The 19,490-nt window shown below is 41.2% G+C and overlaps 1 protein-coding gene across 4 annotated transcripts in view; it reads right to left on the bottom strand.

Annotated features, from left to right (window-relative positions):
* Positions 1-17,987, bottom strand: part of PSMD1 (proteasome 26S subunit, non-ATPase 1) — an 87,205-nt gene extending 69,218 nt beyond the window's left edge. For 2 of the 4 annotated variants that reach the window (XM_036320905.1, XM_036320906.1), the window contains exons 1-6: positions 17,806-17,987; positions 10,045-10,088; positions 9,190-9,263; positions 8,836-9,005; positions 4,256-4,461; positions 2,539-2,682 (exon numbers count right to left, since the gene is read on the bottom strand). In XM_036320905.1, the coding sequence (XP_036176798.1) occupies positions 2,539-2,682; positions 4,256-4,461; positions 8,836-9,005; positions 9,190-9,263; positions 10,045-10,088; positions 17,806-17,821 (654 nt within the window). In that variant the 5' untranslated portion in view covers positions 17,822-17,987. Of the gene's footprint in view, positions 1-2,538; positions 2,683-4,255; positions 4,462-8,835; positions 9,006-9,189; positions 9,264-9,402; positions 9,512-10,044; positions 10,089-17,805 lie in introns of those variants that run through there. The other 2 variants (XM_036320903.1, XM_036320904.1) reach the window with 2 other exon arrangements.
* Between the last annotated feature and the right edge of the window lie 1,503 nt (positions 17,988-19,490).

The following is a 19,490-nucleotide window of genomic DNA, read 5'->3' as shown; positions in this document are numbered from 1 at the left end:
ATTCCCCCCAGTATTACCTACAACAATCAAGGCTTAACTACAACAAGACTGCGCACAAAGACCACTAGGGGGTGCACCAGAAAGCATAAAAAATGCGGATACAACGAAACAGGACACAAATGACAGAAATGGAGGAAGCAAAATGCTGGATATAGAGTTCAAAACCACACGTTTAAGGTCTCTCGAGAACTGTCTAGAAGCCGCCGATAAATTTAGTAAGGCCCTCGAAAAGACTGGTGAGACCGTCGATAAATATAGTGAGATCCTCAAGAAATCTAATGAGACCCTCGATGTTGTGATAAAGGACCAACTAGAAATTAAGCATACACTGACTGAAATAAAGAATATTATACAGACTCCCAACAGCAGACCACAGGATTGCAAGAATCAAGTCAAAGATTTGAAATACAAAGAAGCAAAAAACACTCAACCGGAAAAGCAAAATGAAAAAAGAATCCAAAAATACGAAGAAGATAGTGTAAGGAGCCTCTGGGACAGCTTCAAGCGTACCAACATCCGAATTATAGGGGTGCCAGAAGATGAGAGAGAGCAAGATATTGAAAACCTATTTGAAGAAATAATGACAGAAAACTTCCCCTACCTGCTGAAAGAAATGGACTTCCAAGTCCAGGAAGCGCAGAGAACCCTAAACAAAAGGAATCCAAAGAGGACCACACCAAGACACATCATAATTAAAATGCCAAGAGCAAAACACAAAGAGAGAATCTTAAAAGCAGCAAGAGAAAGAAAGTCAGTTACCTACAGGGGAATACCCATACGACTGTCAGCTGATTTCTCAACAGAAACTTTGCAGGCCAGAAGGGAGTGGCAAGAAATATTCAAAGTGATGAATACCAAGAACCTACAACCAAGATTACTTTATCCAGCAAAGCTATCATTCAGAATTGAAGGTCAGATAAAGAGCTTCACAGATAAGGAAAAGCTAAAGGAGTTCATCACCACCAAACCAGTATTATATGAAATGCTGAAAGGTATCCTTTAAGAAGAGGAGGAAGAAGAAAAAGGTAAAGATACAAATTATGAACAACAAATATGCATCTATCAACAAGTGAATCTAAGAATCAAGTGAATAAATAATCTGATGAACAGAATTAACTGGTGATTATAACAGAATCAGGGACATAGAAAGGGAATGGACTGACTATTCTTGGGTGGGGGGGGGAAAGGGGTGTGGGGGATGCGGGAAGAGACTGGACAAAAATGTGCACCTATGGATGAGGACAGTGGGTGGGGAGGGAACTGGGAGGAGGGAAGTTATGGGGGGAAAAAAGAGGAACAAAGGTAATAATCTGAACAATAAAGATTTAATTTAAAAAAAAAAGAAAAGAAATAAGAGCTTAAAAAAAATCCTTCTGAGGAATAAAACTGAAGTACACAGAGGAAGAAGGCCGAGGACAACTGCTGTTTTATATAAATTTTTGAAAACTACTTAAAATGCAGTATTAAAAAGTACTTAGAAGCAAACAAAACTCCAAAAATCTACATAGAGAAAACTGAAAGGAAATACACTAAAATGTTAAGTTGACTTTGGGTGATACAAATGTGGGTATTTTTCTTCCAGCTGTTTGTTTCAAACTTACTTTAAAAAGCATTTTTTAAAAAGCATTAAAAAAAGATGTATTAATCTAAGTTTTAAAAATGTATACAGTATGTAAACACATAATGAGAACACATTTAACAAACACAATGTATGATAAAATGTTATGCTCTAAGCAGACTACAAAGATTTACACAGTATGACAATTGTTAAAAAGTAAACCCATGTGCACTTCCAGCCAATAAAATATAATGTAGCCACTGAAAAGAATGAGGTAGTGCCACTGTGCTAATAAGTGGGGGACAAACTAATCTATGCATTACCTTTGAGAAAAGACCTAGGAAAGGAAAAGATATATTTTTTGTTTTAGAATATTTTATGTACCGTCTGAATTTTTAAAAAACGTGTAAGCAAATTCATACATGAAAAGAGGTAAGTATACACATATGTGTTTGGGTAATGAAACCAAAGATAATTTTACACTTGAAATTCTTTCTAGAATGATATAACATAGATATACTATTTTTATGTTTTTATCTACCTTTTTTTTTTTAACCTTCATTTCCAAAATTTCCTTAAATGCTTGAATTATTTAATATAAAAAGAATACAGGCAGGATATAAAAGATGATGGACGAAGACTTGACTTGAGGTGGTGAACACATGATAGTGTACAGATGATGTGCTGAAGAAGCATGCACCTGAAACTTATAATTATGTTAACCACCAGCATGACTCCAATAAATTCAATAAAAAGGGGGGGGGGGGAAGAATACATAGAAAGAATAGATTATAACAAAATAAACTTTTAGTTTTGTGAGATTCAGTTCTTATAGGTAAAAAGGAATATAAACTATATACCATATCTTCATAGGGCTGTGGTGAAGATCAATTGAGATAGTAATGCAATCAAATGTAATATTATGTATTATAGTGAGGCACAGCCCAACAGTACAATGTAAAGTAATATAATGTAATTACCTGACAAACATTGATAAAATCGGGTTTCTCCAAGTTCATGTAGATTTTAACTAGAACTCTTAGTACTTTATTCCGAAACTGTTTATTCTGCATTAAAGACATGCAGAGCTTGAGGCTATAAGCTAGCATTCCTGAGACATCATTCTGAAAGAAATAAAGATATATTATAATCTGATTACATTACAAGCAGGCAAAGTAGGAATTGTTTCATAAAACAAGTTTTATCTATATAAAGACGTACACTGGGATGTCAAAGTAAGATGCATTTCTTACTCTGCTTTATTCTTTTTTAAAACATTTATCACCCCCTTTACGTTATATGCAGGGGGTAGGCAAAAGTAGGTTTACAGTTCCTCTGTAATTATTTGCCTCGCTGCCTATTCCTCCAATGTTCCATTTGGGCAGGAACTTTGTTATCTCCAATGCCTAAAACAGTCTGGCACATAGTAGGCCAGTGATGGCGAACCTATGACACGTGTGTCAGAGGTGATATTTTTGGTTGATTTTTCTTTGTTAAATGGCATTTAAATATATAAAATAAATATAAAAAATATAAATCTTTGTTTTACTATGGTTGCAAATATCAAAAAATGTCTATATGTGACACAGCACCAGAGTTAAGTTAGGGTTTTTCAAAATGCTGACACACTGAGCTGAAAAGGTTCGCCATCACTGTAGTAGGCACTCAAAAGAAAAAATCTTTGTTGAACAAATGAAAACAAGTATTTTCATTCTATTCACATGAAGACAAGGAGAGGGTATAACTACACAAAAATGAAACAGTAAAACAAGGGCCATTCTATCACATTGGGTGGTTCATTCATTTACTCATTTAAACAAATCTTACCACTGCTACTCAACATTGCCTTGGGCTTTGGGGATACAGTAGTGAACAAGGCACAAAATACCTGTCCTTATGGAGGTTATAATCTGGTAATAAAGATAGATATTAACTGCCTAATAATACAATCAATTAATTACTATAGTGGTGAACACTATGAAAAAAATATAGGTCTCCAAGAGATTAACAAAAGAATTGGATCTAGTCTTTGCAGTAGGGATTGAGGAGAGTATGGGTGGCAGGAATTGATGGAAAGCTCTGTAAACAAGTGACAGTTGAGTTGAACTCTGGACCTTGAACAGAAATAAAGCAGGTAAAGAAAAAAGGAAAATAATTTTGGCAGAGGCATTATTTTTTGCAAGGGGAACAAGGCAGGGTACATTTAGGAGCTGAGAGGAGGTCAAAATGGCTGGAGTGCAGAGAGCTCGCAAATGGAGAATAGCAAGTGGACATGCAGATCAATGTCCACTCAACTCAGTCTTGCATCTTTCTGACCATTTTGGTTGATGATTTACAACTGTCATAATTATTGCAAAATATTCCCAATCAGAAATCCAGTTTGTAATTTTAGTCATAAGTCTAAGAATATAGCAGTGTATCAATACAGTCTTCTTAGAAAGGGCAGGATAATTAATTCAACCTCCTCATGCAAGACTTTAAAGGAATAAAAACAGTAAGATAAAAGTAGATATTTGGTGAACACAAAACACAACCAATGTTCTTATATAAATTATAAAAATAAAGCATTAGGGCAAAAGAGCACCTTATTATTTCTAAACCAGATTTTCTTTTTACTACTTATGAGATTCTATTTTAATAATTTCCTTTGCTGATTCCCCACCAAAAACAATCTCTAAAATCATATCATCTACCCACCGACTCCAATATAGTCTTTTCAAAGATATCCAGTCTTCGTGTCTCCAGAGCAATGCCGATAGCTTGCTTATATTTGTGATCATCCAGACATCGCTGGAACATTTTATTCACAATGCCTTCCAATCTCTGATCAATTGGTTTTCTTTCTCCTTCAGGCAAATCTGCATTTTCCACGCACTGTTTGGTATAGTGATCAATGCATTTTGCTATGAAGAAAATAAAATAACTCTGATCACCTTGTAAATTGGGCCAAACTACTAGAAAGGACAATGTCAACATTTATAATCATAAAAACGTATGGGATGACTGTAGAGTAATAAGCACATTTCAATATTTTTAAATACTAGAAGTTATACATTCAAATTAATATTCTTCCCTTCATAACAGTTATATTGGAGGGCTACACATTAATTTAATAAGGCTGATATTGAAAACATTTCTATCTTGTTACTTTATTTTGACCAAAGTTATATTAAACAACTTGACTAAACTACTTACTCAAAAGAGCTGGCTACAAATAGCTTTTACTTTCAAAAAACAAACACTTGCTATTATTGATGATATTAAAAAAGACCTATTGTCGCCAAAACCGGTTTGGCTCAGTGGATAGAGTGTCAGCCTGCGGACTGAAAGGTCCCGGGTTCGATTCCGGTCAAGGGCATATACCTTGGTTGTGGGCACATCCCCAGTGGGAGATGTGCAGGAGGCGGCTGATCGATGTTTCTCTCTCATCGATGTTTCTAACTCTCTATCTCTCTCCCTTCCTCTCTGTAAAAAATCAATAAAATATATTAAAAAAAAAAAAGACCTATTGTAGCAATTATCATATGGCAATAAATTATTAGACTTCTTTACAATAATGAAACTATTAGCGTCTTGAGAAAAGTGACTGTGTCTAAATCATCTTTGTAGAATAGTGGTGAAATGACCTGAATTGTGCTACAGGTTCTAGAGACAATTCTAAAGATTTCCAAAATTGTAGCACACTAACTGAAATAGCCATTGTCTCAATGTGAGGTGGGTAGAAGCTACTCACTCTCCCTCACCCCAGGAGTCTAAAAATTCACGTAATGGTGTACGTGCACAAGTTGGCTTTTACATTCACAATAATTTGGGTGGAAGGGGAGGATGGAGCCACATACTGAAGGGTGCCAATGTTGCACTTGATAAAAAACACTTAAGACCTAGCCAGTTTTTCTCTGTGGTTAGAGCCCAAGGAATGAAGGGTCATGGGTTCAATTCCAGTCAAGGGCATGTACGTTGGTTGCAGACTCGATTTCTGGTCACGGTCTGGACGGGTGTAGGAGGCAACCAACTGATGTGTCTCTCTCACATCAATGTTTCTCTCTCTCTGTCTCTCCCCGTCCCTTCCACTCTCTCTGAAAATCAATGGAAAAAATATCCTCAGCTGAGGATTAACAAAAAAAACCCACACACACAAAATTAAAAAAACACAAATAAATAAAAAGCCTACTTAAATTTGTTTACGATTTATATCACTTTGCAATCACACCATGAACTTTTTAGGAAAAAACAAAAACAAGAATTTCCCTAAGCCTTCTTCTACCTTCATATTGGAAGATAGCCACCCATTTTGACTGACATATGCAATAGTACCCTCTCTACATTGCCTTGTCGCTATCTCCTTTAAAGAGAAGAAAAGCTACAAGGACAGTTGCAAACTATAGCCCCAGGAAACAGAAATGATTTGAACTACCATAAAGAACTGCTGTTGAGCCTGGCTGGTGTGGGTCTGTGGTTGAGTGTTGACTATGAACCAGGAGGTCATGGTTTGATTCCCAGTTGGGGCACATGCCAAGGTTGCAGGTTCGGTCCCTGGTAGGGGGCAGGAGGCAGCCAATCAATGATTCTCTCACATCATTGATGTTTCTCTCTCTCCCCCTTCCTCTCTGAAATCAATAAAAAAATATTTTAAAAAAGAGGAATTGCTGTCTACTAGATGACCCATGTTAATGGATCTATACTTCAGGGGAAGCAAAGAACTTTTATAAACTAGAATATACCACATTAAGGATCCATTCAGGTAGAACTATACAGGTTCAGATACAGTTAAGAAGAACAAAGTGGCAGTCACAAAACAGACCTTAAGCAATTCTGGCTGCAGAAAATCTTCCCCAGGCCCTAACATAAGCTTTTTGAACCAAATGTAGTTAAGTGAGAAAACATTATCCCTACCCATTAAAGAGGAACCTGAGAATTACAGAATTTAGGGAATTTTCCTTAGATTATAACTGAGGAAAAAAAGGTACATACCAGTTTTAAATCTGTGCTCTCACTTAGCAGGTTTATGTCATAACTATATCCCAAATCATTCCCAGCAGGTCTTATCATAACTGGGAGAAGATTTACTAGTGTTGAATTTTCTGGATGAACTGTTTATGGTATTAAGACAATAGAAAGCCTTTCCCAATTTTTATTTTGTATATCCTCTCATAAATTCCTCAGTTTAAAAAATATTTGTTCTAACAATTCCTATAAAACTAGAAGTGTTAGCCCCATGTCCACATAAAGAAAAGCAAACAGAACTTGCCTGTTGACCAACAACCACTTTCTATAAGGAAAGATAAATAATGTTTAGAGACAGGGAAGGCATCTACCACCTCACAGCCTTATTCAGACCAAAAGTCCTCTTTAAAGCATGATTTATAAAATAAGAGCTTTGCAAGCACTTGCAGATCAATACTGTAAAAAAATTATCAACATTCTTCAAATAAGAGAAAAAAGATAAGGAGATAAGTGTAACTCCCCACATTTAACTTAATGTAGGGAAATGCTCGTTTCAAGTAATAGGTATGGTCTATTCTTTTTAAAAAAAAAATACATTTTATTGATTTTTTTACAGAGAGGAAGGGAGAGGGATAGAGAGTCAGAAACATCGATGAGAGAGAATCATCAATCAGCTGCCTCCTACACACCCCCTACTGGGGATGTGCCCGCAACCAAGGTACATGCCCTTGACCAGAATCGAACCTGGGATGCTTCGGTCCGCAGGCAGACGCTCTATCCACCGAGCCAAACCAGTCAGGGCTGGTCTATTCTTTTTAAAATATATTTTTATTGATTTCAGAGAGGAAGGGAAAGGGAGAGATAGAAACATCAATGATGAGAGAGAATCATTGATCAGCTGCCTCCTGCATGCCCCCAACTGGGGATTGAGGCTGCAACCTGGGCATGGGCCCTAACCAAGAATCGAACTGTAACCTCCTGGTTTATAGGTCGAGGCTCAACCACTGAGCCATGCTGGCCGGAATGTACGGTCTATTCTTTTCTTTTTGGTATGGTCTATTCTTTAAAAGGGGGCTGGGGAACATCCGGCCAGGCCATGTAAGGCCCTCGAAATCATTTGGTCTGGTCCTGCCACTGAATTAGGGGTGAGTTAATTAAATGTTTGATCAAATAAAGCAGGCTAATTTAATTTGTAAGTTGATAATTTTGTGTGGCCCTCAAATCTATATATAAAAGCCTAAGCAACCGGCTAACCGCCTGGAAGCAATAACGTGCACTGACCACCAGGAGGCAGACGCTCAACACAGGAGTGGAAACCACAGGCATGGAAACATGGAACAGACTGATGAATCTCAGAGGGAAGGGAGAAGGGTGGGAGGAGATTAACCAAAGATCTTATATGCATACTAGAGGCCCGGTGCACGAATCCCTTGGCCTAGCCTGTGTCCTCTCCCAATCCGGGACCCCTTGGGATGTCAGAGAGCCGGTATCAGTCCAATCCCCACAGGCCAGGCCAAGGGCCTCTAGTGATGTTATGAATATCATTTAATTTGTTATCTATACTAATAAAATGGTAATATGCTAATTAGGGCAGACATCTTCTGGATGACCTTCCAGATGTCCTTCTGGACAAAGCCGCGCAGCTGCGAGGGCCGAGGCACAGCTGCGAAGGGCCCAGGCTCAGGCCGGCAGTGGCAGAAGTAATGGGGGCAGTGCCTTCCCCTGATCCTCCAGGTCACCTCCCGCAGAGGGAGGCCAGACTGCGGCTTAGGCCAGGGGCCGAGGCAGAGGTGGTTAGGGGCAATCAGGCCGGCAGGGAAGCAAGTTAGGGTTGATCAGGCCATCAGAGGGGCAAGGTAGGGGCGATCAGGCAGGCAGGCAGAGGGGTTAGGGACAATCAGGCAGGCAGGCAGGCGAGCGGTTAGGAGCCAGCGGTCCCAGATTAGAGAGGGTGCAGGCCAGGCTGAGGGAGCCTCTAGTTGATAATAATCTGATTTAAGTTTCTCATGTAACAGTATGCTGACTGGGCTAGAGATAACCATATCACTGAGATAACTAACTCTGTTAAGTTAGCTGTTTCAGAATCATTTTTTAGATTCATTCTTAAAATGTTTTGTGAGATGTCCTCATCATTGCTGTTATTATCACTGTTCATTATGATAAAAAATAAAGCACAGAACTGGAAATTAGATCTAAAAAAGCCTGCATAAAATTACTGGAGAAAGTAATTAAAATAAAATTTGGCAACAACAAAAATAACTCAGAAAAAAGATGCTATATACACTAGAGCAAGAAGCTGACAGATAAAGCATTAGCACATGGAAGATAATTACCTATAATAGTCTCCACATATTCAGAGTTATCATTGACATTGAAGAGGTCACCTGCTCCAAGTGCATAATTCAGAGACTCCTCAAAAGCCCCCAGGTGATAAAATACTTTAGATGCCACTAAGGCTGCAAACTGCCGACTCCGGAAACCTTCATCTTCATACAAAACTTCTCTGAAAGAACAGGAAGTATAGGTTTAGTTCAAACTCTGGTTTTCCTTAAAAATCCCAAATCTAAATATTCAAAACACAATTTAGTAGCAGCAAATTTCTAAATGAATATAAACCACAAGATCCACATCTATAGATACGTTAAGTTGTTCTACTTTATTTCAATTTATAGAAATAAACTTCTTACATTTTGTCTACAGACTCAGAAATTTCTGCCCAGAAGTCATTGACAACTGCATTCAATTTGTGTAGTGCAAATTCCTGTAGAAGATAAAACCAAAATTCAATTTTGAGACAGACTCAATATTACACTTCCTTAAAAACGTTTCCAACAAATCGATGGCCAAACTGTCATATTTACTAAAACTTTTATTAATCTATGACAAATATAAAAACTTACCAACATATTTTCTCTTCAATTTATACATTTCCTTTGTCTTCAATCATCAAACATCAGACTACCATATAATGTCATTCCTTAATATAATGAATATTTCTTCTTCTTTGAATATACAAGGTTGACGTGAGTTGCTAGTTTGAATATATGTAAATGAATTCAGGTGTCTAGAGCCACTTGAATTATATTCCAAATTTTTGTCAAATGGAAATTTAAAATATGGGACACAGAAGAAACAAATTTTTACGTGTTGTTGATAAACTGAGGAGTGTGGATTTATGTTGTGGGGGGTGCTCAGTTTCCATACTGAGGTTTATTTGCCTTAGTTTTGTTAAACTCTAGGGAAAACCAACTGCTGTTCTCAAAGCACTGTCCTCTAGGGCTAGATTTCAAATGACTGGGTATAGGCTGGGCAGAATGGCTATTTTATTTTATTTTTTTAATTTAATATATATTTTCTAAATTTAATATTTTATTGTTGAAAGTATTACATATGTCTCCTTTTCCCCCCATTGACCTCTCCCAGGCTGCCCCCGGCCCTCAAGAATGTCTATTTTAAATGATGGAAGATGTACAGACACCACTAAATTTAGAGAGCTTCACCATATTTGTACTAAGCCAAATAAATTTTCCTTCAACTCATACCTTAAGCTGCGGTTCTTCTTCATCCAGAAGAGAAATAATTCCAGCTATAAGACAAAAGATATATCCTGATTATGAAATATATGATAAGAGAGAAACTAACTTAGTAAAAAATATGATCGTTAGAAAAAAAGTATTTTTTGAAGGGTGACTTCAATAGAGGAATTATTATTTTTCTTTAAAACTATAAAGGTTTATATTTCAAAGTTTAAGAATTAACTGTTATCAAACTCTCATAACACGACATATATCACATTGTTTGCCTAATTCAGTGGTTTTCAAAGTATGATCCCTGGACCAATACCATTAGCATTACTTGGGAGTTGGTTAAAAATGCAAATTTTTGGCCCTATCCCACATCTACTGAATCAGAAATTGTGGGGATGGGGTCCAACAATGGGGCCACAAGCCCTCCTAGTGATACTGATGCTTGCTATAGTTTGAAAATGAATGACCTAATTTACTGAGCAAAAAGGGAAACTTTCCCATATTCTATCCTATATAATAAAACCCTAATATGCAAGCAAATCGGCCAAACAGTGGACAGACTAGACTGTTCACTTGATGCACACTGACCACCAGGGGGAGCACCGCTCAGCCAGAAGCTGGGCTCATGGCTGGCGAGTGCAGCGGAGGTGGTGGGAGCCTCTCCAGCTTCTGCAGCAGCGCTAATGACCCCTCCGAGGGGTCCTGGACTATGAGAGAGTGCAGGCCAGGCTGAGGGCCCCCCTCAAGTGCACGAATGCCGTGCACTGAGCCTCTAGTAATATTAGAATATTAGTCACAAAATACACCAACAGTTAGTTATATATAAAAGAAGGGACTATATAGTCATCAACTCACCAGTGTAGAATACTTTTTTAAGTATGAGATTTTTTTATTTTAATTATTTCAAGATGCCTATATAAAGGCTTCACCTTTGTATCACAAGTAACCTAGATTTTGCTAAATGATGAGCAATCTTACTTATTCTGACTTTACCCAAGCACAATGTTACCCATATGACCTTGAGGTGCTAGCACTAACACTGGAGAGTAAAGAAAGCAACTGCCCTCTCCAAAAAAAATGTGCCTTCAAATACAGTCATATGTGAAAGGGAATATTAGAATAAAGTAAAAGGAAACCAAACTGTCTCTCAGATACCATGTAGATCTAAAAATCATTCTGGAATGTTGAGTTGAAATTGTGATTTGATTAAAAACCATCAAGGTAACATTACTTGGGAACTATAACCATTTCTAACTGATAAGCGTAGGTTTGCTAAATAGCTTCAGCAGTCTTTAGAGAGCCTTACAGAAAAGGATACAAAATTTAGCAAACAAAACTATGCCATGGTGCCAGCTAGGGCATACTATTACATATTCTAAAAGTATGAAAGCAGATAAAAAGAACTTCTAGGTTGGTATGACAAGTCCAGAACAGAAACTGAACTGACGGCATTGAAAGAAGACAGGTCAAAGAATGAAATCAGTGTGTCAGTGTCTGTGTGTGGGGCGGGGAGAGGGTGGGGGGGTTGTTCCAAATCCATGATATGGAATAGCTGATAAACAAGAATTCTTTAAATGTAGAGCGGATCATCAAAATACTAAAAAGGCTACCCCATTCCTATCATCAATCAATAGTGTGTTTGAATTGCTTTTACCAAAAGAGGAGACAGATTTTCCTATACTCTGCTGATTGATTTCACTTCTGATTAAGTTGTTACACAGTTGTCCTGGCTTAGAAATAAAACCATTGTCTGCAGAACACACCTAAATCAAATACTCTACACTCCACACATGAATATTTTCCATCTTAAAAACAAAACAGCACTCTCCTCTAGCGGGGGAGAGGAAGCAGGGGATGGGAAAGATTAAGGATGTTAAAAATCTCATAACAGGAAATAGCTTAAAAGTTGAAAATCGGTGGGAGAACCAAGATGGCGGCATAGGTTAACGCCGGAGATTGCTGCCTTGAACAACCAAATCAAAACACACCTAAAAGACGGAACGGACATCATCCAGAACCACAGGAAGGCTGGCTGAGTGGAAATTCTACAACTAGGAGGAAAGAGAATATCATACCCAGACTCAGAGGAGGCGCAGTGCTGGAGTGAAATACTCAGGTGCGGAGTGCGCACGGAGCGGGCTGGCGGCAGAGGGCGCGGTTGGTGCTTTCAATCGGGAGGGAGTCTCAGATTCTGAGCTCCAGATCTGGGCGAGTCTCTGGGGACCGAGACTCAAACGGGAGAAACGGGACTGTCTGGCTTCGGTCGGAACTCGAAGGCAGCTTTCTCTCCGAGGTTTGCAGCGGTTGCTGGGACTCTGTGGGGCAGAGCCCCTAGGGACGGAACTGAGAGCCGTCATAACTGCTCTCTCTGGCCCACCCTGTTGATCCCGAACCTAAGCGACCCACCCGCCCTGCCCAAGCCCTGCGCAGAGCCATTTGCCAGATAGCCTCAGGCAAAGGCTAGATTAGCACCTCCCTAGAGGACAGAAGGTTTCCCACTGCAGACACAGCTGATTCTCACAGCCAGCTGGCCTAGAGGTCAAATCCCCCTAGTATTAACTACAACAATCAAGGCTTAACTACAACAAGACTGCGCACAAAGACCACTAGGGGGTGCACCAAGAAAACATAAAAAATGCGGAGACAAAGAAACAGGACAAAACTTTCAATGGAGGATATTCAGTTCAGAACCACACTTTTAAGGTCTCTCAAGAACTGTCTAGAAGCCGCTGATAAACTTAATGAGATCCTCAACAAATCTAATGAGACCCTCGATGTTATGATAAAGAACCAACTAGAAATTAAACATACACGGACTGAAATAATGAATATTATACAGACTCCCAACAGCAGACCACAGGACCGCAAGAATCAAGGCAAAGATTTGAAATGCGAAGAAGCTAAAAACACCCAACTGGAAAAGCAAAATGAAAAAAGAATCCGAAAATACGAAGATAGTGTAAGGAGCCTCTGGGACAGCTTCAAGCGTACCAACATCAGAATTATAGGGGTGCCAGAAGATGAGAGAGAGCAAGATATTGAAAACCTATTTGAAGAAATAATGACAGAAAACTTCCCCTACCTGGTGAAAGAAATAGACTTACAAGTCCAGGAAGCACGGAGAACCCCAAACAAAAGGAATCCAAAGAGGACCACACCAAGACACATCATAATTAAAATGCCAAGAGCAAAACACAAAGAGAGACTCTTAAGAGCAGCAAGAGAAAGAAAGTCAGTTACCTACAAGGGAATACCCATACGACTGTCAGCTGATTTCTCAACAGAAACTTTGCAGGCCAGAAGGGAGTGGCAAGAAATATTCAAAGTGATGAATACCAAGAACCTACAACCAAGATTACTTTATCCAGCAAAGCTATCATTCAGAACTGAAGGTCAGATAAAGAGCTTCACAGATAAGGAAAAGCTAAAGGAGTTCATCACCACCAGACCAGGATTATATGAAATGCTGAAAGGTATCCTTTAAGAAGAGGAAGAAGAAGAAAAAGGTAAAGATACAAATTATGAAGAACAAACATGCATCTATCAACAAGTGAATCTAAGAATCAAGTGAATAAATAATCTGGTGATCATAATAGAATCAGGGACATAGAAAGGGAATGGACTGACTATTCTTGGGGGGGGAAAGGGGTGTGGGAGATGCGGGAAGAGACTGGACAAAAATCGTGCACCTATCGATGAGGACAGTGGGTGGGGAGTGAGGGCGGATGGTGGGGTGGGAACTGGGAGGAGGGGAGTTATGGGGGGAAAAAAGAGGAACAAATGTAATAATCTGAACAATAAAGATTTAATTAAGAAAAAAACCATAAATAAATAAATAAATAAATAAATAAATAAATAAAAAATAAAATAAAATAAAAAGTTGAAAATCATTGCCTCTAGGGATGAGAAAGGGGGAAGAGGAGTGGGAGACTTGTTTTAAAACATTTTAGCAAAGTTTTCTTTTATGTGCCTATGTTGTTAAAAATCACAACCCCAAACACCACTCAATCTCACATCTCCCTCCAGCAAACACCTATCTCTACCTCTCCACTCCCTTTCTTTGTCAAGTCTCCTGAAAAACTTAGCATATATGTTGACCTCTTATTCACTACTGTGTTCTCAGTGCCTAGTGGATAAATGAATGAATGAAGTGACTAATCCACACCAGAGCTGGTATGGTACCTGGGACAGATCCTAAGCCAATGTGAGCCAACCGATGGGAAATAGGGTGACAAAAGGTTTGGAGCAGAAGCTGATATGTAACCCAGTATACGTAACAAGTGATAGTAACAAATAAACCCTATAGTATCGTCAGTCTCAGGGTAGAACCTAAAAATCATTACTCCTGCCACACCTGATAGGTTTAAATTATCTGTAGTATATTCCCACCAATGCTCTCTGTCTCTACTTCAAACACTCTAGAGCAGGGGTGGGCAACCTCTGGCACGTGTGCCAAACATGGCACACTAGTAACTTTTGCTGGCATGCGAAACCCTCTCTTATAATCTTCCATTTACAATTTTTTCTTAATATCGACTTCTTTATTTCTCAGATAAATTCAGTGTAGGTGCATCTTAGATAAATAAATAATTTTACATAATAAGTTATCTTAAAGACCACAGACATGGATTGATGAAAGAGGGGAAGAGCAATTTCTTTTTTTTTTTTTTTAATATATTTTATTGATTTTTTACAGAGAGGAAGGGAGAGGGATAGAGAGTTAGAAACATCGATGAGAGAGACATCGATCAGCTGCCTCCTGCACACTCCCTACTGGGGATGTGCCCGGAACCAAGGTACATGCCCTTGACCAGAATCGAACCTGGGACGCTTCAGTCCGCAGGCCGACGCTCTACCCACTGAGCCAAACCGGTTAGGACGGAAGAGCAATTTCTATGCCTCTGCCTTAACTCTCCCTGCCTTCCTAGATCCGACCAGTGTTTTGGTTTCATCCACATACGCTTGTGAATCTTTGTTCTCAGTGATGAACTTTGTCAAGTCTTGTAATAGGAGTAGCCTGACGGATGAAAGTAGTAGCTCGTGCATATCTCTGAAGGTCTCGAAATATAAACCTGATGTAAAATCTCTGTCATCAGTGATGCAGCAGCAAAAGTCCCACTGATAATATCAAACGGAGTCATAAAGTTTTCTGTCAGACTATCAGTGTACATGTATACATTAAAAAATAAATGTATTTTTCATCATCATATACTGTGTTTTTGTCGCTCGAATGAATTTTATTATTTCTTCAAGGTTCTTCACATATGTACACCTTAAGAGATATCAAGTAGGCGTAACATGTTCTCAAAATATTAGGGTTGGCACGCAGAAGAATTTTGAGTCAGAGATTTTGCTGGTTTTGGCACACACTCACAAAAAGGTTGCCCACCCCTGCTCTAGGGGTTGATTTATTCATTCTGGGCATACTTTTGAACTTCAGCCAACTGCTAGGCAACGTTAGTTTCCCGCCCAAAATCCTACCAGAAAGAAAGACAGTAATCAGACAAGTAAACAAAGTAATTACAGGACTGTGATGAAGGGAGGGGACCGAAAGGGGGAGAAAGGCAGCATGTTTTAATAAAATGAGAAGGAAAGCCCTAACCGGTTTGGCTCAGTGGACCGAGCGTCAGCCTGCGGACTCAAGGATCCCAGGTTCGATTCCGGTCAAGGGCATGTACCTTGGTTGCGGGCACATCCCCAGTGGGAGGTGTGCAGGAGGCAGCTGATCGATGTTTCTCTTACTGATGTTTCTAACTCTCTATCCCTCTCCCTTCCTCTCTGTAAAAAAAAATCAATAAAATATATATAAAAAAAGCTTATTGATCTGACTTCCCTTTAAAAAAAAAATAAAATGAGCAGGAAAGACTAACATTTGAGCTGAGACTAAAGACTGAGAAGCTAAGGAGAAGTTGAGGAACAGGAGTGTAGAAAGAAGGAACAGAATGTGCAGGGACCCTGCAGTAGGAGAGAAACTGACATATTCCAGGCCCAGAGGGAATGCCTGTATGATTAAGGTGTAGGGAGTGAGGAAGAGAGTAGGACAAAACAAGGCAGAAGCCCTGGCCGGTTTGGCCCGGGGGATAGAGCGTCAGCCTGCAGACCGAAGGGTCCCGGGACATGTACCTTGGTTTCAGGATCCTCCCCGGTCCAGACCCTGCCTCCCTGTGCAGGAGGCAACCAATCCATGTGTCTCTCTTGCATCGATGTTTCTCTGTCTTTCCCTCTCTCTTCCACTCTCTAACAATCCATGGAAAAATATCCGTGGGTGAGGATTAAAAAAATAATTTTTTTAAATAAATAAATAAATAATACAATCTATTTTAAAAACCAAGGCAGAAATCGTCATGAGGTCTTTGGTTAAGAGCCCGGACTTTAAACACAATGGAAAGCACTGGAGGATTTAAAGCAAAGTAATGACATTATGTGCTTAAAGTTTTAAAAAGAAGACTCTGACCACTACAAGAATGGGCTGTATGGAAGTAATGGTGGGAAAACAAGAGGCTTCAGGCTGCTGCGGGAACCCAGGCCAGGGATGAGCCAAGGCCTGGGCTAAGAGGTGGCAGCGGGTGGATCTGAGATAGAACGAGGCCTTCATCTGCAGGGGGCAAGATACCCGGTGCGTATTTTACCCGTAGACAGCTCTGACTGGTAGAGCTCTCCCTTTTACTGAGCTAAAATTCACCTCCCAGGCACCTGTATCTCTGGGAGACGAATGTTTCACTGCCAGTGCAGGTGACAGCTCTTCCAAGCTTTGAAAATGACCTAGATCGCCCAGCATCTCCGCCAATTTCTTAAGCAATGCTCACAAGAAGATGGTTTGGAGCTCCATCCAAGTACAAGTTACTGTCTTCTGGCCACCAGTTGTTTACAACGAAATATTTTGTGGGACAAGCGTGGAGGAAAACAGGATGAGAAAAGGGTAGGCAGGCCAAAAGAAAGAAAGAAAGAAAGAAAAGCACCAAGGCTGTGGAAAGAAAGAAAGAGAGAAAGAAAGAAAGAAAGAAAAGCACCAAGGCTGTGGACAGCGCTAACTGAAGCAATCCGCCGAGAGGGCGTTGAAGGCGCCCCTAGATCGCGACTTCCATAGCGTATCCCGTCTCTAGCGTCATTACAAGAATCTACGGGTACGATGGTCAGGTGAGCGGACGACACCTGCTCTGCACGCCCAGTTCTTTCTGCAATGCAGAGTATTTACTGAGCATTTAGCCTCAAAAACCCACAACTTGCTTCTCAGCATAACGCTGCTCCCCCCAGCACAGGAGTTCTCTGGGTGCTTTCGCCGAACACCTCGCGGTAGGCCCAGACCGACCCGCCTCGAATCCAGCTCCAGGTTCCACTCTAAGGAGCACCGGGCTGAGCCAGGGCCAGGGGAGACTGCTTCGCCGTCCGGGCGCACCGGGGGTCGTCCCTCCCAACCACCTGCGAGTAAGGACTTAGGATCGACGGCCCCACGTGGTCCATTTCGGGAGGATTCGAACTAAGGAAAACTCCTCGGGACCCGAGAAGGACCCAGGGGGCACCTCGGGTCCGGGCACGGGGGTGTGGCGGGAGGGATGCCGAGGCGGGCGACCTGGTGCGATTCCCCCGAGCCCGGCGGGGTCCCAGGGCAGAGAGGCCCGGACAGACTGCCAGTCCCCGGCCCGGGACTGGGCCTTGGGCAGCAAGCGGCCGCACAGGCCGGCGCTCCGCCGGGAGGTGCCCAGTCACCGGCCCTGACTCAGCTAAAAGCCGGCATGGCGGCTCCTTCCTTTCGGCGCCCGCTGCGGTCGCACTCACCGGCTGAGGTGATCATGGCTGCGCCCTGCACTCGCCTGTCCGTTCACTCGCAGTCCGGGTTCCGCAGTGTATCTGTCAACTCAGGACCCGCAGGCTCCGCGGCGCCTCCTCACTGCCCCGGTGCGCTGCTCAGTCAGTCGCCAGCTCGGGCCGCCGGCTCACTTCTCGCTCAGGACCCCGCCCGCCCATGGACTGTCCACCGTCCCGCCTGCCGCCCCGGCACAAGTTCTCCCCCGGCCTACGCCTTCCGCGCCACTACCGCCGCCCCGACCGGCCCTAAAGGATGCACAGAGAGCTCCATTGTTTTCTCTAGCCCTTTTCGAGGTCAGAGCTCTCACAGGGTGGGGGACAGTTGTCGGCACCTGGGATCAGGCTTCACAATGGCCACACCTAGAAAGAGGCCCCTCTACCGTCACCCGCCAATGCTGAGAAAGGACTTTGAGGGGAAGTGCCAGCGGTGCGTGCTGCAGCGCCACCTGCTGCGTGGGGGCCTCACTGCAGCGCCCCCCCTGCCAAGCCTTTGGAGGCTAAGGATGTGGCAAAGACCGTTTTCTTTAAAAAGTGATCAACAAAAAAAGTTTAAAAAGCAGAACCCGTCTTCAAAAGGAATCCTCACAGAAATACTTCATTATAAAGAATCCATTACTTTATTAAAACGTTGAACAATGGACCTTTTTATTTACGTTTGAAATAGTTAATACTGTACATTTACATGTTTGAAAAATCGTAAGTATAAAAAAATATACTGTGAAAGTGTTCCAAAAGCTAGGGGTGGGGGAGAGTCTTCCATTTTTGTTTTCTATCTGCCTGGTTCCTCTTCCCCCCGCCCCCCCCCCCCATAGCAATGGGTTCTTGATTTTTAATATATCTTTAGAAGTTGAAAATGGCAGTTGTGATTGCCACGTGCAGTCTTATATCAGCTTCTATAGCCATCTTACCTCTATAGCACTAAAGAAAGCATTGACAAGTACTAGTGACAGGTGATGGCATTTTAAAATCACTAGCCTTGCATTTAATTGGACAATAATCACTAACGCTTAGTTCGCAAAACACCATGACCTAGTGGCACAAGTCAATGTTTTGTGGTTGATAACACATTTGAGTGTATGTGTGGATTTTTAAAAAATGAGTATTCTTAAGCTATGGTTGTTAAAGTGTCTCAAATGTAATTATTGAACACTTTTGAAGAGCTCCCTTTAAACAGATTGAATGTTCGGGGGTATCATTTTATGGAGGCACTTTGGACAGTCCCTCCCATAGACACTCATGTTCCCCAAACTCCTAGAGAAATCGCAAACAAAAGGTAACAGGTAATGGAAATGAATGAAGCAGGAGCAGAGCAAGAAAATGCTAGCTCAGCAGGATGGTGGAGTGCCACTGACAGTAGGGAGGCAGTAGGGGGCGTGGTGACGGCGAGTGCGTGCCCATGTGGAGAGCAGTGACTGCTCAGCTCCTGCAGCGCTGCTGTGCAAAAACGCAGGGCTGTTGCTGGAACAGCTTATGATTCTTCCAAGAAAAGCCAAAAATCGGAATTTCATGTGAAATCTTCTGAATTTGCAATGTTGGCAACTTGGACAAAATGGCTGAAGGTGACCAAAAGGTACAAACTTCCAGTGACAAGTCCTGGAGATGTACAGCCTGGTGACTACAGTCAACAACACTGTATTGTATATTTGAAAATTGCT

Source organism: Myotis myotis, unplaced genomic scaffold, assembly GCF_014108235.1.
Source record: "Myotis myotis isolate mMyoMyo1 unplaced genomic scaffold, mMyoMyo1.p scaffold_m19_p_8, whole genome shotgun sequence".
NCBI lineage: Eukaryota > Metazoa > Chordata > Mammalia > Chiroptera > Vespertilionidae > Myotis > Myotis myotis.
This window is presented reverse-complemented; position numbering and strand designations above follow the sequence as displayed.